Source organism: Anthonomus grandis, chromosome 22 (genome assembly GCF_022605725.1).
Source record: "Anthonomus grandis grandis chromosome 22, icAntGran1.3, whole genome shotgun sequence".
In the NCBI taxonomy this organism is placed as follows: Eukaryota; Metazoa; Arthropoda; class Insecta; order Coleoptera; family Curculionidae; genus Anthonomus; species Anthonomus grandis.
In genome coordinates this window covers 4,205,098-4,229,082 of record NC_065567.1, presented here as the reverse complement: position 1 = coordinate 4,229,082, position 23,985 = coordinate 4,205,098, and the positions used below count along the sequence as shown (strand labels likewise).

Genomic DNA, 23,985 nt, shown 5'->3' with positions numbered 1-23,985 from the left:
AGAAAGAAAAAGAAACAAAATGAAAAATCACAGATAAAGCGCGCAAAAACGAAATTGGCTCGGTGCTACTCTGCCAGACAAGGAAGGACAGATCCGCGACATCCTAGAGGGCGTTCGGTAACACTGAAAGATTCTTAAGTATATATATTAAAGCATTTAAAAAAAAAATATATCTTTTCATTTGCTGTTCGATGACCAGGAATTTTAAATAATTGTGTGTTCCTTGTATTGTGATTATGAGCAAATGGAATAATTTTTTTTAATGTAAGGTGGTTGTTGGGTTTTGATAACTTTAAACATAAGAAGATACATGTGATATTTTCGCCTATTTGACATATTGAGAATTTGGTTATCTTTAAATGCAGTGATATGTGCTGTCGATAAGGTATAGAGTAAACAAATCGCATGCAAGAGTTCTGTAACTTTTGAATTTTTCTACAAAACACACCAGATATTGAATTAGAATAAACAACATCTCCACAATCAAAGAGAGAGATTACAAGGGGTTTGTAAATATTTAGTTTTTGAAGAAAGATATGATGTGAAATATTTTTTAATTTAAGATGTTCCTGTTTCAATTTATTATTGATATGACTTTCAAATCTTAGTTGGCCGTCCATAAACATTCCTAAATTTTTACCTCATCAGTAATTGGTAGAAGAACAGTTCCAATTCTAAAATTTTAATTATCTTTGACAAACTGTTTAATCTGAGGATTTGACTGACAGATCACTACTTGAGATTTAGAAGGATTCATGGTTAAATTACGTTCTTGTGTATATAAAGAAATATTAATAAAATTTAATGGTAAATACAGTTTTATACCTATATATGGGTATATAAACTATACGAGTTTTTTTTAGAGATTTGTTCATGTCAGCAGCATAAATTGAAAAAAGTAATAGTGATAGAATTTAACCTTGAGCCTTTTTCTATTTAGTTAAACTTTGATTTTAGAATTTAAATTGTTTCAATTTTTAATTTAATTTCAAAACTACACAACAAAATCGATCAGAAAGGTAACTTTGAAATAATTTAATGATATTACTCAAAAAGCCAATATAATGTAAATTGGGAAGTAACAAGTTATGATCTATAGTTGTCAAAAGCTTTACTATAATCTAACGAAGTGAGACAGGTTAGATCCTCTTTTTCCTCGTTAAGTGTTAAAAATATTTCTGGAATCAAACTGAAAATCAGGAATTAATTGGAACTTTACATCAGTAAATGGAGTTATTTGGTTGTGTAAAAGTCACTCTATTATTTTTAATAAGACTGGCAGAATAGTTATTGGCCTAAAATCTGTTTCTTCTCTTGGGTCTCTTTTTTTACTATTGGCTTGATAATAGCGTTTTTCCAGGCATCTGGAAAATTTTCCTTAAGAATGCAACAGTTAACTATATTGATCAGGGGATCAATACAATTGGGCATAATCATTTAATCTTGTATGGATATGTTATTTTCCCCTTGCATTTGTCTTGATTTTATTTACTAAACGATGATTGTAGTTTTATCTATAAGAGAAAATTAAAATTTTGTTGCATCATGTTTTAAATTTTCATGTATTTGATTTATAGTATGAAATTTTATCCGGAGATGCAGATGTGTTATTTGAGTTTAGAAAAAAGTTATTTGAGCCTTCCGGATCCTGCAAAGATGATAAGTTTTAGGTTTTTTTAATAATTAACTGTTTTGCGGTTGTCCAGGGTTCTTTCCCAACCTTTTGTGCATTTGATTAAAGTAACTGATTTTTTCTTGGATTATTGCATGTTTGTAAAATTTCTAAGCGATGTAGCATAATTTAATTTAGCTTTAGATTTGATTTTAATATAACTGCGCCTAGCCTTATCTCTTAATTTCATTAATATTATTTGTAATCAATTGATTACGAGGCCTTTCTTATACATATTAAGGGAAGCGTGTCTGTTCATCAAGTTGTTAATAAAGTTATTAAACAAGAACATTTTGCTATTGACATCAATGAATATGGTGTATATTTCATGCCATGGGATATTTAAAACATCAGATTTAAATTTTATTTTATTAATATTATCATAATATCCATAACCTAAAATGTTTTTTTGAAATTTTTTTGCGAGGTATGTTAAACTTTGCGTATATAATGTGATGGTCTGATACGGCTTCTAATATTTCTATGGACGACTTAAAGCTTATTAAGTTATCTAGAATAGTGAACATTAAATCTATTAGTGTTTCAGTATTTTAACACTGTTATGAATTAAATGAAGCTGGTCTATACATACAAACACAAATTAATGTTTCAGAGTTAATTTTAAATGTTATGTTTAAAGCCTCAAACAGCCCCATACCATCAAATATACAAATATACCCATACTAAACAACTTAATTTGGAGGTTCTCGTTTATGTATATATGTTTTTCTTATGAATCTGAAACTTTTGAAAAGAATCCCGGAAGAGCAGCGCGGATTTTTAAGAGTCTGGTGGATTCTTTTAATGCGAAGAAATCTACCGCCATGATCACACTCACAGTGTGACATGACATGATCTGTAAGTTGCAGAAATTTGGGGTGCCCGGAAGGTCCACTAAATTTATTAAAAATGTCTAGAAAGACATGGAATTTACTGTTGAAATAAATGGAACTATCACCTCCTATAAGAGTTCCCCAAGGCTCCCCGTTCGCACCAGTTTTATTTAACACATACCAAGTGGACAAGAGTCGCATTATTCGCGGACGACACTTGTTTCTTTGCGAGCTGTAAAAATTTAGTCCAGACATCAGCATACATGCAGAGTCATCTAGATAAAATTATAGAGTGGGCAAACAACTGGAAAATTAAAATAAATGGTAAGAAAACAGAGGACATTCTAATAACAAAAAAGCATGACCGCAACATCCTAAATTTAGCAATTTCGTGCACGCTGGTCCTCTGGAAAGATGCGATAAAGTACCTAGGAGTCTATTTTGACAAAAAGAATAACTTTAAAACGCACATCATAAAACAAATTAATTCATGCAATGGAACCATTCATGCGCTATACTCCTTTCTCTGCAGGAGCAGTAAGCTCTCTTTGAGTAACAAATTAATGGTCTACAAACAGGTTCTACGTCCTAAACTGCTTAACGCCTCAAACATTTTCTGGAATACCACGAAGACGAATATCAGAAAGCTTTTTCAAAAAGGTGTTTCAGAATAAGTGTTTGGGAATGTTCACTTTTGCACCCTTCTTCGTAAGAAATGTTGATCTGCACTCTGACTGCAAACTTGATTCTATTCAAGAATACATAGTTAACAAACAACAAGTTCAAGAAAAAAGTCAAAAGTGTGGACAACACCCTAATAGGAGAATTTCTCCTGAGACCAAGGGAAAACCGACCTTGGAAAGGCGTAATGTGATACTAGCCGCCGAATTCAAATATGCTCACTGAATCAGTTCTTTTAGTATCAAAGTTGAAACCAAAGGACTGAGATGCTCAGTCCTCAGTCTCCGCCCGACTCACTCATGTTTTGTTTTCTCTGCGAGGAGTGGGGTTCGGACTCTGGCTCCGCCCAAAGATAACTGGTAACCTTTCCCCGAAGCCTAAATACCCTTTCCTCTATTGAAATAAGTTAAAAATCCTTTAATCCAACCTCAGCACCCAGATGCTACAGAGAAAAGAAGTATAGCAGCCAAAAGTACCATAGCACGCAGTTGCAACTGAGAACACCGGCAAAAGCAAAAACAGTTAGTCCGGAAGAAACCAGTGTGATCAAGGAGAAGAAATATTTTCAGGCAATCATGTTTCTGCAAGCCCAATTATTTTAAATTTATAGTTCATCAAATCCACTATTCATAGATCTAATATAAAGATGAGCAACAGATAGCGGTGATAGCAAACATAACCCTGGTGACCCCCACCGGTCTCATTAAAAATAAAAAACTTGCGATTTTGATTACATGCCGCAGTACCCCCGGCCACCATGCTCGAAACACAACCGATCAACAAGACGCCATAAGCAACACTATTTTTATACACTATATACATAAAATATATACATATCACTATATACATACAATTTCGAAAGTATTAACCTAAAATTTTTAGTTTACCTTGCGCCAAAAATGTATAATTTTCTACCACCTGAGTTAAAGGGAATAAAAAACAAACAAAAATTAGCAAAGAATGTACAAAGTATGTGCACAACAAATATAATACTTTCTTCTATTTTTCTAGGAATTTAAGTAGGTATTGTAAAATAGTCCTTTTTCATAGATTGTTAAGTGTTAATAGATTAGGTATTGTAGTATTTAAGGTTATTAAATTTATTTGTTTCTTTAAAAATAACAATCACAAATATATATAACTAACGCACACAGGTGTATTGCACACCTAGGCATTACAACTACTTGAATTTGTAATAATGATCAGGCAAAAAATTCGCAGTTTCTAGTAAATTAGTTATAAAATCAATACATCTGGTAGGTTGTCTGTTTGTTTGTTTTTATAAATAAATAAATCCTCACATCTCATTTTTCATGCCCTTTAGGAATATTAAAGATTTGGATGACTAAAAAAGAATTTCCTAAAATTAAGATTTAAAAAAAAATGACTATTTTTTGCTTAATTCTGCCTTACATTTATACTACATACATAAATAAATTAGAAATATCACAAAGTAAATCGTAATTAAGGTATGTTTTTCTTAACATTGCATATGACGTCATTATATAAATCTATTTAATTTTCTAAGATGATTATATTATATAACTGTGATGTTTATATGAAAAACAAGGATTGTTTTTCATAAACTTCCCAACCCGCTATATGATTTATATTATTGTTTATTGCCCATTAGCTCTTTAGGGGTCTCTATGTTTTTAGAAATGTCAGTAACCTTGCTAACCCTATGGTTACTATTTATAACCCCCACTTCATCATCGATATCTGATATGTCAGCATTCTCACTAATTTTCGACATTTTAAGTTGAGATATGCTCTCTGATAAGGATGGCGATCTAATTTACTCACTAATATTTGAGTCCGAGTGATTTTCAACGACATACTTCTTAAAATATTCCTCTTTACTTTTATAATTTCTCGATTTTGTATGTTTTTCCGAGATGAAAAGGATTATACTTTATAAATCAGTATTGGCTTCCAAAAAAAATACTTATTCTATATTAATTTCAGTCTTCAAAAATTATATAACCTTTTTAAACAACAACTTCGTGGACAAACAAAAATATGTTTTTTTTTATAAAACTTTGATAAATACTATGCGAATAACACTTTTAGAGAGTGTAATAACATATTTTTATAAACATAATCCTTATAACTATAAAGTCACTGAGAGTAATTTGTTTTATAATAAAGTCTTTGTTCGCCTAATATAAATTACTACAAAATCGTTATAAAATGATTTTATATCTGTTTTATGTGTACGTTTTAAAACAGTTATAAAGCAACTAAATAACAAATTTTGCTTAACACAATATAGTTATATAAGATTGTTTTATAAATGTTTTATACCAAGTTACTTATTGCATTATAAATTTTTTTTATTAAATTGTCACATAGTTATTTGTAAAAGTTTGTTATAAAATAAAGTTCTTTATAAGACATAATTATTTTAGTTAAAGCCGTTAAGTAATATTTTATTGTTCAATACGTCCTTAATATAACTAATATAAAATAATTTTATTTAGTAGGAGACTGTGTGCTACTAGGGGATGTGCCTCTGATGTGTGGAATAAGTACCGCCTGAAAGTGTATTACTGTTAACTTTGTTATTAATTCGTTTTGATGTCCTTCATTAGGTTTATAATTTTCTTGAAAGAACAAATAAGGTTACAAAGAAGGTTATATTACCTTCCATGGTAGAAATTACTAGGTTTTTCTTTTAATATTTGGTTTAGTTGCGAAATCTCGCCTTTTAATCCACTGTCTTCACAGAAAGCTCTTGGGTATGTGGTACCATTAAATTGATTGTGTTGGTCGGTGCCCGCCAGCACAATATGACATTCTTTACATTTTTTGAAGACCGTTTTTCACTGACAAGCTTACTTTATGCCATCATATTTACATCTGTACATACTTACAATATCTTTAAACATCCATAATATTGTAACGAAATTCGGGAACACACTTTTATTGTCAACGTCAAAAACACTAACCTAACTCGCTTTGACTGTCGTTTAATTGTTTCCAAGGTAAAAACTGACTAAACAATTAAAACTGAATGATTTGTCACGAAGCGCGTCCTTTTTAAAACCCGATGGAACTGTTTCGAAATATTTAGAATTATCTTCATTGTTTTTGCCCAAAGAGACCAATAATTTTACGAGAATACTGACAGTCAAAGCAAGCAAGTATACAAATTCTAGAAAATTAGAACTACAGGGATTTACAATAATATAACCTAAATAACCTAAATTGGGGCCAAAATGGGGCTCTCACACAAGATGAACTACCTAAAAACTAAACACTATAGATGAAAATAATAAACCAAACGTAAGTAGAACCCTAAAGAAACCCTACGAATCAACTTTAACTACAGAATACTAATAAAATTGTACAAAAACTAGCAGAATAATTAACGTATTTACATTTTCATAATAATATAATTCACCTATGGTTATATAAGTGTTTTTATTTTAAATAAGTGTAAAGACGGAAAGATTAGGGACGACATAATATATTATTATGTTTATAATTGCTATTTTGGAATTCTTTTTCAGCTTTGAGAAAGATGTACCTCGAAATGTCGGCAAATTTTTAAATCGAGTTTTTATTTCTGTTCCTAATTCGCTCATTTATATTAGAAATACAATTTACAAAAAATAGTCAGGGTTTTTAGTTCTAACTTTATTACCATTTTTTAGGTACTTGCTTCCCAAAGGCTTTGAGCTGGGACCACTTCTTTTTATCGTTGGCTCAGTATCATAACAATTTAAGACAAGAAACCCCACCAACTACAGACACAGTATACCGAATGAGAGCTGGGTATCATAAAGGTGTTAGTCCGCAAGAATTAGAAGGTAATTAGTTACAAGATAATGTGTGTAAAAAAAAATTAAATTCGCATTTTTTTAGGTCTACACACAGTCCTTCTTTTAATAAGAACCGTTGCTGAAAATGATCCATTTTCCAGATTGGCTTTATGGGAACATCCTGTTTGGACTCCGATAACAACAATTTTAGGTACATAGTTCAACCCCTACAATTAGTGAAATTTTATTCCAATTTTGATTTACTGCACTCAAATTTTGACTTCATGATGTATATACAGATCGTATTATCGTGAGCTACGTATTACCCAAAATAATGGCAACACCGCTTGGTTGCGGCTTGCAGGCGGCGGAATTTTCCGTTTTTATTTTTTGAACCGGGAGTCAGCAGACCTCACTTTGCTGTGTTACTGCACGTTGTATTAATAATTTTTGAGCGTTATTCTCGTGTTTTTTTCACTATGCCTGTTTATACCCCTTCCGAAAGAGTTCAATTAATTAAATGGTTTTATGGAGGCAATTCGGCAGTACAATGTAGAGATTTGTTTTCAGTGACATTTGAGAATACACCGATTCCTTGTGCAAAAACGGTTTTAAATGTGGTTACAAATTTTGAGACATCTTTAAGTCTTCAAGATTGTAAAAAATGCCACACAAAACGTCTAGAATCACCTGTTGAAGTGGTCCAGGATATAGAACGGTGGGAAGAAATGGTTTGCAGTACCCTAGAACTTGATTCGACACGGTCCACTAGAAGTGTTGGAGAGGAACTGGGAATGAGCAATAAAACTGTTGCTTGTATCTGGAAAAAATATGGGTATAAATGTTTCAAGTATTCAAAAACTCAGGAAATATTTCCTGAAGACCAGTGGCGAAGAATGGAATTTTGTGAAACCATGATGGAAAAGGCAAATGAAAACGAATATTTAAAAAAAAATATTTTGTTTTCTGATGAATCCTCTTTTCCATTACATGGCAAACACAATCCTTCCATTGTTCTTTATTGGTCTCAGGAAAACGAGCACAGAAGTTTTCAGTTTCGTACCCAGTATCCTCAGAGATTGAATGTTTGGGCAGGTATTTTGGGCGACAATGTTATAGGGCTATTTTTTATTGATGGCACTTTAAACGCCCAAAAGTATCTTGAGGTGCTGCAAAACCAAGTTCTTCCTGCCATTCAAATCCTACCTGATGTAGACCTGGGATTGGTTTATTTTCAGCAAGATGGCTGTCCTGCTCATAACGCGGCTAGGGTAAAAGACTTTTTAACAAATATTTTTCCTAACCGCCTTATTAGTGGGACTGGCGACAATAAATGGCCTCCTAGATCTCCAGATTTGTCTCCAAATGACTTTTATCTGTGGGGTTACCTTAAGCAGACCATTAACAAGCATGAATTTAGTAGTCAACAAATTTAGAGGAGTTGCGAAATAAAATTGTCGAATGTGCCAATTCCATTTTACCTGAAACTCTTTTGGAGGTCCGAAATAGATTTTACGATAGGTTAGGTTTTTGTTTAGCGAAAGAAGGCGGTTTATTTGAGCATTTTATTTAAAAAATAATATGTTGTTTATTAGAGTTTTATTTCTGATTTTTTATTATATTTTTGTCAGAGTTGATATTTTATTTTTTATTAAAATAACGCTTTAATTTTCATTATGCAAAACACAGCATATTAAACATTTTAAGATTACAATTCTATTCTGCGGGTTTTACATGGAATAGAATAAATATTTTAAAAATGCCTGGATTTTCGCGTAATATTTTGGGACATTTTGTCGCCAAACGACGCACCTCCTACGAAAGTCAGATGTTTACTAATCCCGTCCTCGGGCCGGCCGGGGCGGTGCTCTGTCGCAGGCACTCACAGTACACGCGCGACGTTGCAGAATTTCACCTCTATGCGGTTTCCTAAGTAACGAACGAAAACACGATCTGTATATAATTTTGGCCTGCGCAAAGTTTTTTTTAATGCCTTTATCACTAATAATTATTTGGTTACGTATTAATAATATACCTTAGTTTCTTATTAATTACAATATGAATGAAAGTTCGGCAAAAAGCCAAATGTGTGATTTTGTACGAGCTGCTAAAATGTTGAATTTAAAATATTTTTTATCCTATCGAAATGCAATAACATTGTAAAGATGCCTAATCAATTTAACGCCCAATGATTGCTTCAAGTATTCATTAATTTATATTAAAATAATTTAAGTTATTTATTAAAATTTCAGGTCTTGTTAGCTGTTCAGTGCCAATTTATCTTAAAGCAGACCTTCTTCTGACATTAGCGGCACTCTCAAAATCGAAGGAAACCGCTAATCAAATGTGGGAGTTATTAGAAGCTTCACAAATATTGATTACTATACCTACGACCTCTAGTTATGTACCCAGGTAATCTAAATATCTAATCTAAAGATAGGTAATCTAAGTAATCTAATCTAAAGATGTTCATAATAAGAAGAAAAATTACTACTACAATATTTAAATACAAACTGCAGTATACATTTAGTTCTATAACTGCACTAAATTATAGGTGTATATGTACGTAGTAGATCCGAAAATTCAACTTAATTAAAAATAAATTACCTATCGAATTTACGGAATTAAAGTTCTATGGTTGTCCATTCCGAATCGTGCCCACATTTTTTTTAAAAACATACTTTATTTATTACAAACTATAATAATGCAACTAATTCCCTGTACTTTGAGCTCTGGTCTGGGGAATGCACTCTACAATTTTACTGTTAACAGTGTTGAAATAATTCTACAATCTAGAATATCTTTAGATACAACTTTAACTGCTTTATAAATAACCTGTAACTTTCTAAATGTTTCATATTTTCGGGTACTTTATTATATGCCTTATTGGCTTGTACTCCTAAATTGTTTTTGTATTATATTTATAAATACTATTTGAAATAGTAGTACATTTGATTTTTGTGATTTACGTAAAATTTTGTAAATTAGCTTTACTTGTTCTAAATTAAATATTACATCAATATTTAGTATCTTAAGATTTTTATATAAAGTGTCTGTTTTAATCAGTCTATTATATTTAAATAACACTTTCAAGATTTTATTTTGCATTTCTCGAATTTTGACAAAATTGATAATTTTCCACATGTCACACTGTGTCTAGTATCCTTATTCCCTTACCAAAAATACCAACACCAGCAGATTTTAAAGAGATTAGACCGATAAGTATTCTTCAGGTCATTTCAAAAATCCTAGAACGTCACGTGTATAATGAAATAGAACTGAAAAGAATGACATTTCCGACTGTCAACCAGGCTCTCGTAAGCCTTTCAGTACTATAACGAGTATTTAGTATTGTCAAGATCGCTTACATGTTGAAGATCGTTTACGTTGTGTTCAAACCGTACATTAAGGTAAATTTGAATTTTTAAGTTTTTGCCATTTCAAGAAGGGGTCCGCCAGAGTTCTATACTGGGCCCCATACTCTCTGTATGGTGCTGACATGAATCAGTGCATACAAAATCCCAACTTACAACAATTTGCTGACTAGTCACAAATGTATACTTCTTTTAAAATGTCAGACATTCTGGCGGCACAGAATAAAATTAACTCCGACTCAGAAGATTGCTTTATTTTCTGAAAGTCATAACCTCAAATTAAATGCTTTAAAATCATATGCAATGTTTCTAAATCTGCAGAACTGCAGCCAATATTTTAAAATTAATATTTAGGAAACAGTCGTGCCAATAGTTGCAGAAAAACATAATTTAGGAGTTATATTTGACTCAAATCTTAGTTTAGGTCTACTCATTTTATAGTAGCAACGAAGTTAAAATTGTTTACTGGCGTTCAAAAACATTATTTCAATACAAAAATCAATTACCATCAAATACTGAATATCGGCTTGCATTTGCATTTGTCTTGTACTGTCCCTGCTACATTATGGAAACACTGTTTATGGTGATTCTTTAACACTGTGTTTGTCAGGGACGATAGAAAAATATCAAAATAGTTGTATGCGTTTTTCTCTAAACATACCATATAGGGATCATGTTATTCTTATCTGAATTCTTATTTTATACTAAATATGAGGAATAGAAGGAAATTTAATAAGTATAATTTAATTTATACAATAATTATATTAGGCCAGCCGTCATATTTAAGAGAATTATTCTTTTACCACGATCACACAATATGAGAAATCAGCACCTGCTTAGAATTCCATATCGTAGAACATCTAGGTACAAAAAAAATCATTTCAGTATGTAGGATTACACATGTGGAACAAGTTGCCTGATTACATTTGTTTTTGTCTTCGCTTTCCAGCTTGTATTTGAGTTTTTGCTGCCGATCGTCTCCTGTGCCCGTTATACGAGCCCGTTATACAAGTAAAAGACTTATATTAGTTTTAGTATGCTCTACCGGCTAAACACCATATACGTGCTTTTTAGTTCGTTTGTGTTATCGGTTTCGTATAATCACTGTTCAGTTCTTATAATCTATTGGAAGCTCGGAATTTTCTAATATTTTATATTTACATCGCCTATTATTAAATATTTCCTATGATGTGTATGTAGAAAGTTCTCTAATATTTCTAAAAATTCATTATCCAGGCATAAAGGTAGTATATACACACTAACTTTTAGTTTATTGACACCAACTGTTACACATATCCAATTTATGTTTCCAGACTTATTTTTCCTCTACCAAAGCCTTGAAGTTTTTTATACAGGATGTTTTCTATATATTGCGACAAAATTCAGGAACGTGTTCTTTGGACAAAAATTCGCAAAAAAGTTCCTATAAACATAGGTCCTAAACCTTTTAGATTTTGAGCTACAGGGTGGAAAAATTTTAACAAAAAAATGATTTTTTTTTCGATAACTTAAATACCCCTGTAGATATTTGTTCAAAGATTCGTATGCAGGGTCTGTGTATCCAGAGCCATTAACCAACATACTTTTAATATTTTTATGTTCTCCAGTGGCGTGTGTGCGGGTTTTCCGCTAAATACTTTTTTAAAGAAAAATGGTATGCCACTGGTTTTTCTTGTATTAAAAAATATTTTTAAATTCCCCGTTTTATTTGCAACATTTTTGATCTCTTGGACTTTATCCGTTAGATGTACGGTTTTCGCACAAAAAATTAAAAACCATGGACATGTTGCTCAGATTTGATTAGACTTTCTTTATTCTAGTAATTATTCGTTTTTTTTAGTTTATTGCAATTTTAATAATAAATAATAAAATTTTTATTAATTAATTTAGTACAAAAGCCAGCCCAATTTAATAAAATTGTAATTGAGGATTTAAAACTTTTCCTTCTACAATCTTAATTAATTTTAAGTGATAAAAAATATTTCATTTTTTATTATTTATTTAAGCAATATTATTATTTTTACAAAAGTTGTTCAAAGTGTGCTCCTCCAACATCAATACAAGCATCTAATCGACGTCGCATTGATTCGCGGACACGTTCAAAAATTCCTGGTGTCTGCCGAATTATGTCACAAGACGTTATAATGCGATTACGCAATTCCTCCACATTGTCAATTGGATTTCTATAAACCAGTGATTTAAGGTGGCCCCACAAAAAAAAATCCAGCGGATTTAAGTCGGGAGACCGTGGGAGCCAAGGGTGAATACTTCCCCGACCTATTTAACGATTTGGATACGTAATATCCAAATATTGCCGAGCCACTAAACTAAAATGTGCTGGAGCACCGTCATGTAAAAAAGCATTTGCTGTCTCAGCTGAATGGGGACATCTTCTAGCATCGTTGGTAATTCATTTTCAAGAAATTCTTGATACACTTGTCCAGTCAACCTTGCTGGTAAAAAAAATGGACCGATGAGAAAGTTTTCAATAATGCCGACCCATACATTAAGTGAAAACTGGTGCTGATGACGGTTTTCTGCCACATCATGTGGGTTCTCATAATGCCATATGTGGTTATTGTGGAAGTTCATAATTGCGTCCCTGGAGAAATTAGCCTCATCGGTGAAAAGTATTTTTCTTATAAACGGTGCATCTTGCCTTATGCGTTCTTGCATCCAAAGACACAAAGCCGTTTTTTTCGGAAAATCGCCTGGCAAAAGTGCCTGCACCCGCTGAATATGATACGGGTATAAAAGGTTTCTTTTAAGAATATTCCAAACTGTAAAGTTACTAATGTGTACCGTCTGAGCAATTTTCCTAGTGCTTATGGTGGGATCTTCCTCGAATTCATTGAGCACCTGTTCTTCAATTTGAGGAGTAACTGTTCGGGGATGTCCGTTTTCAGCGGTGTGTTTTTTAAAGCTGCCGGTTTCACTTAGACGTTGGTGTAAACGCGTATACATGGAGTGATGAGGAATAACACGATTCGGGTAACGTTCGGCATAAATACGCAAGGCTTCTCGTGCGTTTCCGTTAGCCAGTCCATAAATGAAGTGCATATCGCACATTTCATTAGTTGTGTAATTGTTAGCCATTTTTTTAACAAATTAATCTTGTCAACTGGCGGACAGTGACTATGATTTAAAATTTTAAATATCACAAAATCTTACAAATATCAACTTTGTCGTGGGCAGAGGAAGAATGTGGTAAAAAGATTAAACTCTTAAACAAGAATGTGATTATCGTTGCGGCGGCGTTGTCCGTAGTTACGTTAAAAAAAAAATGTTCACAGGCTACTTCGCGATTTTGGAAGCGTGAAATATTAACACGTTACTCATATGTCACTTTTTTTAACATGTTATAACATGTTGCAAATAAAACGGGGAATTTAAAAATATTTTTTAATACAAGAAAAACCAGTGGCGTACCATTTTTCTTTAAAAAAGTATTTAGCGGAAAACCCGCACACACGCCACTGGAGAACATAAAAATGTTAAAAGTATGCTGGTAAATGGCTCTGAATACACAGACCCTGCATACCAATCTTTGGACAAATATCTACAGGGGTATCATTTTTTTTTAAACTTTACCAAAAAAGTTATTTAAATTATGTATTTTTTCTTTATCTAAAAGGTTTAGGACCTATGTTTATAGGAACTTTTTTGCGAATTTTTGTCCAAAGAACACGTTCCTGAATTTTGTCGCAATATATAAAAAACACCCTGTATATGTATATAAATTATGTAATTCTTATAATTACTTAATTTAGTGTTAATTGGCACTTAATTTTATTGCAGAGGGATTCAAACTGAACTAGATGAAAGAGAATCAAGAAAAGAAGAATATCCATTAACAAGAGCCGTTTTAACATTATTAGATACTTTAACTAGCCATGGTATACCTAGAACGTTAGGGGCAGGGCCAAGAAAACCTGGGTTTTACCCATATTTTTCTTTTATCGTAAATTCAGTATTCCTTAAGTACAATGCAAGGTTGGTTTTATTTATAATAATTATAACGATTTTCTTTTATTTTACATGGTTTTTAGGTCATACCGAGATGGCGCAGAGAAGTGGGATGTGGCGTTAAAATGTCTTTTATTATTTGAAAAGTTTTTGAAAAAGTATGAGCCAAAGGTAATTCAGCTTTTTATAACGATATACAAGCATGTCCTAATATATTTTTCTCTAGATTGCTGATTTTCCAAAGCGTCCGAGAGAAGTGAAATCGACTAGTCCAGCAGGTTATAACCTAATGTTGCAGTTAAATAATAAAACGGAAACATTAAATTTAATTTTGGATATTATCGATGAAGGAACTCGTTACTTCGATACTTATGTACAATTTACTGGGCAAGAAAAAGTTGCGGAGTGTACGCTGGCAGCGCTAAATATTTTAAACAGGGCTCTAGCATTACAGTTGAAGTTTTTCAGGTAAGCTTTTTTAAATTATTTAGCGTCAATGACAAAAATACAAAAACTAAAAATTAAAAAAAAATCTAGCTATTGTTGCATATTAAAATGCGAAACTTTAGAGTACATTACAATTTTGTACTCAGACGATCAAATTTTGTTAATGTTATAGGAACCATAAATGCAAATTACAAAGAAAATTCTAGATACGAACAGAAAAACATTATATATACATCACACAGAGAATAAAAAACAGGAGATTTTACATTCTAGTTACAGCTTTCTAAATCATTTTATTTTCTTACTCTTCTATAAAATTTCAATAAAATTATATGAAAATATAAAGACTTTGAGGTCAGGAAAACTAAAACTAGAAAGTGTTGTTGGAGTAACCTATAAAGCTTATTATAAGCTTACGTATGCCTATTTGTTTTATTAACAAAGCTTTCTAACATTGGGCAGGCTAATTGCAAGTAGATCTTATATCTTTTAAAAATCTATACTAATAAACAAATTCGAAAATTATTGAATAGAATTGTAATAGTATTTGTTTAAAAAAAAAAGTAGGTTAGCTCAAAATAAACAATACACAGATTAGCTCGAAATCCATCTGAATATCTGAAAAAATTAATTAAGTTTAAATTAAATAGTTAAATATTTGAATATTGTTAATTGTTAATAGTTCCTCTCTGGCATAAAACGTCTATGTTTGAAGACAACCTTTCGTATATGTCGTTTTCACAACTAAATCTCCTACTAATTAAGTTCATTTAACTATTACGAATTTTAAAGGAAAATTAAAGCCGTATCTTTTAAAACTATAACCTTTAATCAACTGATTAGATATAATATATTTTAGTACCAGGCCCGGATGTTATGGTTAGGTTTTTGATGTTTAACTTTTTTGTAGGGAAAGAGAAGCCTTTATTTATGTATACAGTAGACTCGCGATATAGTGAACTAATTAATGCACATCCAGTTCACTATATCGATTTGTTCACTCTATCAATTTTTTTTAATGTACGTATTAAAGCAACGTTTGTCTTTAGAAAACTAACTTTATTAATGCGAAACAGAAAAAATATTACATATGTAATTAAAATAAAATAAAAAACGACAATCTAATCTATTTTTTCAAAAAATGAAGTAATTTTTGTTTGCTTTTTTGTTTTTAGTCCTGTTTGCACCATCGTATTCCTTAAGTTTTCTAAAACGAGTATACTAGAATATTCCACTTTATCTTCATTTTCTTCGGCCCATTGAAAAATGTTGTTAATCGACTTTATTGCCGAATTTGTTGTCACTCGTTCCTTATTTACTACCATTTCTTCTTGTACTCCATCATCTTGATCGTTTCCATCACTTTCACTTTGGTCATTAGTTTCTTTTGTGTCAGGTAAGTTATCTTTATTCCAATCGTCTACATCAATAGGTTAAATATGAACTTCTGAATTAAAAGTCTGCAATAAAGTAATGCATTCTGATCTCACTGTGTCAATGTCTTTATTTCTTATTCGGCTCCGTAAAACACTTTGTCAGACGAATAGCATTTTGGTCCATTGGCTGGATTAGCGGAGTAACGTTAGGTGGCATATAAACAGTGAAAATGGAACCATCATCACTTCTTAGCTGTTCTGCAGGTGGATGGCTTGCTGCGTTGTCCAACAAAAGCATGGCTTTAACTGGAAGGTTTTGGCTCTGTAGGAATTCTGTAACCTAAGACAAGAACAAATGCTAGAATAATGTGCAGTTTAAATTCTTAAAAGGAATAAAAAAAAGAGCGTAAATTTGTAAAAATCGTAGTCCAAAAGGACTGAAACCATTTTTTCTAATTCTCCAGATACAAAGATGGAAAAATTTAAAACGTCTTCCTATGATAAAACTTACCTCAGGAATAAACATTCGGTGAAACCATTCCTTGAAAATTGCTGCCGTCATCCAAGCAGTTTTGGAGTTTCTATAATGGACGGGACAGTTAAAATTTCGAAACGAACGTGGATTTTTTGCTTTCCCAATAATTAATGGTTTAGCTTTGTGAGTACCTGCCGCGTTTGTGCATGCTAGAAAAGTCACTCTTTGTTTCTCGGTTTTCCTACCTGGGGCAGTTTTTTCTTCGCGAGCTACATATGTCTTTTCGGGCAGAAGTTTCCAATACAAACCAGTTTCATCGGCATTGTAAATCTGTTCTTTTGTTAGCTGAAGCTCATTTATTTTTAGGCGTAAAGTTTTTTTAAAAGGATCAACAAGCTCGGGTTCTGACGATAATTTTTCTCCTGAAATAGTTAGGAAGCGTATTCAAAAACGTTTTTTATACTTTTGCATCCAACCACTGCTCGCATTAAAAGAAGGAGATTCCTTGTATTGACTGTGAAGTAGCTTGGCCTTCTCTTGGATCATTAAACCAGTTACCGGAAAATTTCTCTCCCTTGTTTTTAAGAACCACTTATATAAAGCTTTTTCCATTCTAGGACACTCTGATTGTCTCAAAGTTTTCGCTTTTCCAGGTCCTGTGAAAGTACTGTTGACTCGTTTCAAAATTTTTATCCTTCTGTGACGAATCGCGCATATAGTGGATTTAGCAACACCATATTGTCTAAACAAAATGGTCACTCCGACACCTTTCTTTAATTCTTCTAATATTTTGGCTTTATCGCTTAGGGTTAAATGCTTTCTAATTTTTGCCATAATTATTCTGGCGGCGTGACGCGACCTACTGCACCCAAATACTAAAGAAAACTAATTGCCCGAAAAGAAACAAACCGTTTAATATCTTTTTCTTGTCTTAACTTGTTTGTTTACGTTTTTGAAGGTGGTAGACAATGGTAGAGTGAAAACATCTTGTCGGACTTGCATTGTCTTATTTATTTAATGTAACACGACGTTTCGGTTGGTAAGTATCTCCAACCGTTATCAAGTGTAAACTGACAGCAAAATACTATTCTATAGGCTTATATACTAGATGTGTGCAGCGATGTGGAAGGGGGGGAAAGTCATCCGTGAAAAGAGTTGGGGGGGGGGGGAGGACGCGCGTCTCTCTAGATCCTACACTGTCCTGAGAGTAGAGGCTTCCAGATGTTGGGTATATCGACGCTTGGCTGGCTGAAGATCCTCTGATTCTGTGAAATGAAAGCTGCCTCTACGAACTTCCTCTTCCGCCAGTGCTGTTCCTTGTGCAGAATCTTGGCTTCTGACCAATGGATATTGTGTCCATTATGCCACGCGTGCTCTGCTATTCCGGATTTGGAAACCTCTCCTCTTTGGGTCCAGCTGCGATGTTCCTTCGCTCTGATTTCTAGGGGGCGCTTCGTTTCACCTATGTATGAGTCACCGCACTCACATGGGATCCGGTAGACGCAATTTTTGGTATCCACCATGCCATCTGGTTTGGTCTTTGATACCACGCTTCTGATAGTGGTGCTAGATCTAAAGGCAGTTCTAATATTGTACTTGCTGGCAATGCGTCGGATTTGTTCCGATGTACCCCTAATGTAAGGTATGGGTAGAAGTCTGGTTGTCGTGGTGGCCTCGTCTCTGATTTGATTTGGACGCGTCCTTTGGATGGTCCTACTTATTAGCTTCTTTGGATATCCATTCTGTTGTAGGTCTTTGTAGATGGTATCCACTTCAGTCTTGAGATCCTCGTCGTTTCTACAGATGGTTCGAGCTCTATTGTAGAGGGATCTTATGATGCCTACTTTGGTGGTTGCAGGATGGTTGGACTCATAGTGCAGATACTGGCCTGTGTGTGTTGGTTTTCTATAAACTGAAGTTCGTAGATTTCCGCCGACCTTTTTAACGAGGACATCTAGGAAAGGTAGAGCTGAGTCCTTTTCTGTCTCCATCGTGAACTTGATTGTTGGTCTGAAACTGTTGAGGTGAAGCAGAAACTCATTAAGTGCTTTTTCCTCTTTGTCCCAGATGATGAAGGTGTCGTCCACATATCGAAGCCAGAGCTTGGGTTTGCAACGGGAGGCATCTATTGCATGTTCCTCGAACCATTCCATGAAGATGTTTGCTATTACTGGGGAAAGAGATGAACCCATCGGAAGTCCTTCGTCTTGGGCGTAGAATCTATCCTTGACCTGAAAGTAAGAATTACGAAGACAGATCTCCAAAAGTTCCATCACCCCGTCCAGAGGCAGTGTGGTCCGAGTTGAGAAAGCTGCATCCTTGCTTAGTTTGTCTCGAGACTTTCGACATCAAAACTCACCAATCTGTCATTGGTCTCGACTTCGATCCCTCCAAGAAGGTCTACAAAGTGGGCAGAGTTTCGCACGAAAGACGCTGCATTTCCCTGGATCGGTCTAATGATCTCCAAAAGGAATTTCGAGAGTTCTGACGTCGGCGAATTTCTAGAGCTCGTGATGGGCCGCAGAGGCATTTGCTCCTTATGAATCTTGGGTAGTCCGTATAGGTGTGGAGGTTTGCTATAATGTGGTGTCAGCCCAAAGCGTACCGCATCCGACAATGTTGAGGAGTACTTTTTAAGTGCTCTGTAAATTCGACCTTCTATGGTTGTCGTCGGATCCTTAGATAGTAGTCTGTATTCGCCTTTGTTCAAAACTTCCTCAACCTTGTTTTCGTAGGTTTCCAGGTCCATAATCACAGTTGCATTGCCCTTATCTGCAGGAAGAATTTTGATGTTATTTTCACTTCTGAGGTTCCTGAGAGCTGTTTCCTCTTCTTTGCTGATGTTCTGCGAAGGTTTCTGTTTTTTAAGTGAGTCTAGAGCAACCCTTACCTCGTGTCAAAATTCATCGGCCTCAGGACGTGGTAGGTGGATTGATTCTACTGAAGACACTATGTCTATAAAGAATGGTTTTGAGGATATGGCGAAGTTTAGTCCTCTGTTTAACACCTTTTGTTCAGCATCGGTAAGGGTTCTTTTTGACACATTAATGATGGTGGCGGGGAGGTTAGAGGTTGGTGCTGGTTGAGTCCTGTTGGTTCGTCTGGATTTAAGGTTTTGGAGTTTTGAAAGGTGGCCTGCTCTTAGCTTTTCTCTTAGTTTCTGGCAAGTAAAGTCTATTTTGTCAAAGATTGGTTGATAGTCTTCCTCCAATGTAACTTCTTTGATTTCTTCCAACGGTGGTAGCTAAGTTGAGGTCGCAGCAGCTCCATACTAACACGTTCAAGAATACGTTCTGATCTTCTACCTGGTATAGCGGTTTTGAGACGTAGACCAATAGGAATGACATTGGCGTCTCTTGTCTCTCGCAGGAAGCTGATGTGTTCCTCCTCCTTGGTCATCTTTATCTTGGTTTTCTCAAAGCCTCTAAATAGGTTGCTGGTTCCCCCCCTTCCACATCGCTGCACACATCTAGTATATAAGCCTATAGAATAGTATTTTGCTGTCAGTTTACACTTGATAACGGTTGGAGATACTTACCAACCGAAACGTCGTGTTACATTAAATAAATAAGACAATGCAAGTCCGACAAGATGTTTTTGTTTGTTTACCTAATAAAACTATTGGGTCTACTATTTCGAGAATCAATTTGTTCACTTGACAGAATACATTAAGGAAAAAATGTCTGTTCACTATTTAGAATAGTTCACTAGACAGTGTGTTCAGTATAACGCGAGTCTACTGTATTTACATTTTCTCTTAGAAATAATTGAAATAGTACCGATCCCAGGTGGACCGTGGGAAAATGTTTACGATGTATCGTGTGACTTCAGATTGCATGGACATGGTCGTTTGTGTTTGTCTTTTTGAAAAAAAAAATAAAATAAACAAAAACTAACCTGGGCGGCAGTCTAAAAAATGACTCGAGTCCATTGTAAAGAAGAAAAAAATTATATATTTTAAATATATTTAGCTGCTTTATTTATTTTGCAAGTTACGTAGTAATTTTTTTTTTGGGGTGCTGGACTTTAAACAGTTTTAATGCTTTTTAGAGTAATAATTCAAAATAATATGCCTTTGATTATGGGTGTAATGAACTTTTTTTTCAAGTTTTTTTACTTTCAGAGAGTATGGTGACATTATGTTTCAATTGTTCAGATCGTAGTTCTCCTCTATCTCGGCCTGCAAGAGAAGCTTCCTGCAGACCGTGACCAATGATTTCTTTGCTTTGATTCAAGTTTTTCCAGCCCATTCGTGTCCTTTTTGAAATATGTCCAAAACACCATAGATCAAACACCTGATTGGTTTATCCTGGTTGACAGCCTTGTGGCAGTTTTCAGTTTATTAAGAATTGACGCGTTAGTGCGTTATTTTGATTTGTCTGTCACAGCCGTTTCTGATAAGTGATTCTAAGAAATAAAATTTCTCAATTGCTGGTCCTACGAGCGGATTAAACATTTTACGTTGCTGTATTTTTTGTTTACCCGAAGGATGAAAGCAGGATCTCTAAAAACCTTTTCTAGACATTTTTAATATAATCTTTCATATAGTCAACAAATTCTAGCATAAAGTTATTCAAATAAAGTTGTTAAATTGCTGTAAAAGAGTTAATCGATCATCAATCAGTATGATAGAGAAAAATATTAAACAGTACAGAACCCAGGTGCGACCTCTGTGGCACCTCTGAAGTAACGGTTGTACACCTGCATCTAACCCCATTTACAGCAACATATTGAGTTCTTTCACTTATGTATCTTTTAAATACTACATTTGACAAATTTTACTATAAAAATTTTTGTATACATTTAAAATATTATTTTTATTCTAATAGTTCAAAAAAATGCATTTTTTTTTTAAATTGAAAGGAATATATGATTTTTTGTTTTTAGTACTATGGCAATGGCGTCGTCTAGTCTTAACGTAATTGGGCTTAACAAACTGCTACTGTCAATAAACAGGAAAACGGGAAAACCCGATCATTGCATTAATATTGCCAAATATATTAGCTATGAGCAATATTTTCCGCAACATGCAGTAGCATCTGTAAAAGTAATTGGACATGTTACGAACTCCGCTACTAATCATTTGCAGTTTTTGAACATACTTTGCGCCATGGAAGAGGAGCAGACTATTATTAAAAATGCTTTTTGTCAGTGTCTAGATTCAAATAATGATGATGTTGACGTTATTAACTCTGCCAAAAGGGAAATCCTTAAGTATATTTTTTTAAATTAAGTTTAACTAAACTCGAATAATTATGTTTTACTTTTTTAGGCTACTTAAGCAATGCTTAGTTTACCCCGTTCCCAATTTATCTTATTTTCTTCTTGGTTTCGACCTAAAGCGCGATATTTCTAAAACCGAATTTCAGTATCCAGGGGTTCTGGGTTTCCCAAGAACTTGCCTTCATGCAGTTCTTTCAATACTCGATTCTGTCGTAGCAAAAAATTTAGAATCGCCGCCTTTGGTGTTGGCCGAAATGGCGTATCACTTGCTTTACTTGCTGGCAGCTAATACTAAAACTAGTGGACCAGTGTTAAGGTTCGTGAGGCTCAATAAGCAATTTTTCCCCTCACATCTGAAAAGATGTGAAAAAGTGCTGACAAAAGGTAATGCTTAGCTTGCTTATTTTAGAAAAAATAAATAATTTTATTTAATAACTTTTAGGGCCAAAACATCTTTTGGAGTTGTCCTGGCTATTAAAAACCTTAGCAGTAGAACTGCAATTGGCTAGTACAATGAAGCTGATTAACTATGTAAAGCAGCTAACCCAATTTCTTGGAAATGTTCCTGCAATCGATACGAATCAAAGAACAATGTTTTTGCAACAAATTTTGAAAATTGATTTTAACACTTTTGAAGGTAAGTATTTTCTATACGTATTAGTATCTATCTAATGGTATCTATGATGATTATACAGAGAACAATTTTGTAAGATACTCAATTAATGTAATAGATAGTTTTGTACTTACTCTTATACCATCTGCATTTTATTACCGAGCAGGAAAATAAAATTAACAACGTGTACACGTTAAGTGTAAAATTTGATAAATCATTTGCAAAGACAAATTTTCTTTAGACTTAATACGGGGATTTGTTTTAGTGGCACCCAATGTATGCACATCGCCACCTAAATCGCCGGCTAAAGGTAAAAAGCCACTTCCGTCAAAAGAAAAAAAGCAGACGGATTTCCAAATAGCTTTAACAGAGTTCATTGATTCTTGGAGGCTAGTTGTGGAAGTTTTAGTTTGTTTTATACCTTCAGAAATATTGGACCCGAAGGATCAACAGGTTTTTAGTATCCACATGCTTTTTGCGCTTTTGCAAAAAGTTGGAGCAGGTCACATATCTCCTGGGATTGCTAGGCTGTTTTCTGGTTCCACTCTATTAATGATGAATAACATTAAAAGGTGCGTTTGAAAATACTATTTATTATTTTTTAATATTTTTGTTTTTTCTTTTAGAAACTATTTAAAAGAGAAGAGATCTATGAATGTATTATCTTATCATCTCGGGTATGTGCTATTTAAACAAGAAATTTCTTGTATATTTTTTTCATGAGATTTTTCTTTTTAACGCGTTTTATTTTTTATATTTTAGAAATTTAAAAGAAATTCTAAATCTTCTAGTAAAGTGGATCATACATTGTGATGTAATAGATGAAGAGCTCCGAATTAATCTGTATGCTGCTTTACTCACGTTTTTGCAGCTTGGTAGTATTGAACCAGTAAATGCAGAAGCTTCAGATCAAAACTCAAGTTTATATGTTAGTCGTTTAGATGATTCTTGGTAAGGTGTTTTTTTATTTAGGCTTTCATTAATTGTTTTAATTTTTTTTAGCAATACTATTCAAGGTGCAGGTCGTCACTTAAAATTTTTAACAGACATTTTAAGAAATTTTGGGGAAAAACTGATGGAAACATTATGCAATGATTGTATTGGGGGACAAGAAGTCTGCAAAATGTTGTCAATGTCTTGCGTTAGCCATTTAATGGGGCTGTCTGATAATATTAATTGGATTTTGTACCTTTCTGGAAAGGGGTACTTAAAACATATTATCCTTAGCATATACGAAAGCGACCATGACCTTCGCATTATGCTGGAGTCAAATTCTGGAAACATGAAAGCTTTGTATCTTTATTTTTCTAAGATGATTCTGGTAACTAAACTTGCAGGTAAATAAATATTTTTTCATAGTGTAGGGTGTAACTTTGAATTTTGGAAAGTTTTGGATTTAGTTATAATGCAATTTGATATTTATTTAAGAAATAATTTTATGATTATGATTGGTTTTGACTATATGTAAATACAAAATTTGCTGTATTTTCTGATTTAAATGAGAAGAATATCGAATATACAAAATTATTTAGCATAGGTAGATTGGAAAATGTACACC

The 23,985-nt window shown here is 33.5% G+C and overlaps 2 protein-coding genes across 2 annotated transcripts in view; one reads left to right on the top strand and one right to left on the bottom strand.

Moving 5' to 3' along the window:
• The window catches only part of LOC126748597 (uncharacterized), a 356,494-nt gene that overhangs the window by 213,300 nt on the left and 119,209 nt on the right, over positions 1-23,985 (bottom strand). The gene's annotated exons all lie outside the window — the stretch shown is intronic.
• The window catches only part of LOC126748590 (nuclear pore complex protein Nup205), a 69,563-nt gene that overhangs the window by 31,167 nt on the left and 14,411 nt on the right, over positions 1-23,985 (top strand). The window contains 13 exon segments of the mRNA XM_050457929.1: positions 6,846-7,001; positions 7,057-7,164; positions 9,206-9,365; positions 14,126-14,320; positions 14,377-14,464; positions 14,520-14,761; positions 21,479-21,805; positions 21,864-22,198; positions 22,257-22,451; positions 22,693-22,999; positions 23,054-23,104; positions 23,190-23,378; positions 23,430-23,764. Coding sequence (XP_050313886.1) covers positions 6,846-7,001; positions 7,057-7,164; positions 9,206-9,365; positions 14,126-14,320; positions 14,377-14,464; positions 14,520-14,761; positions 21,479-21,805; positions 21,864-22,198; positions 22,257-22,451; positions 22,693-22,999; positions 23,054-23,104; positions 23,190-23,378; positions 23,430-23,764 — 2,688 coding nt within the window.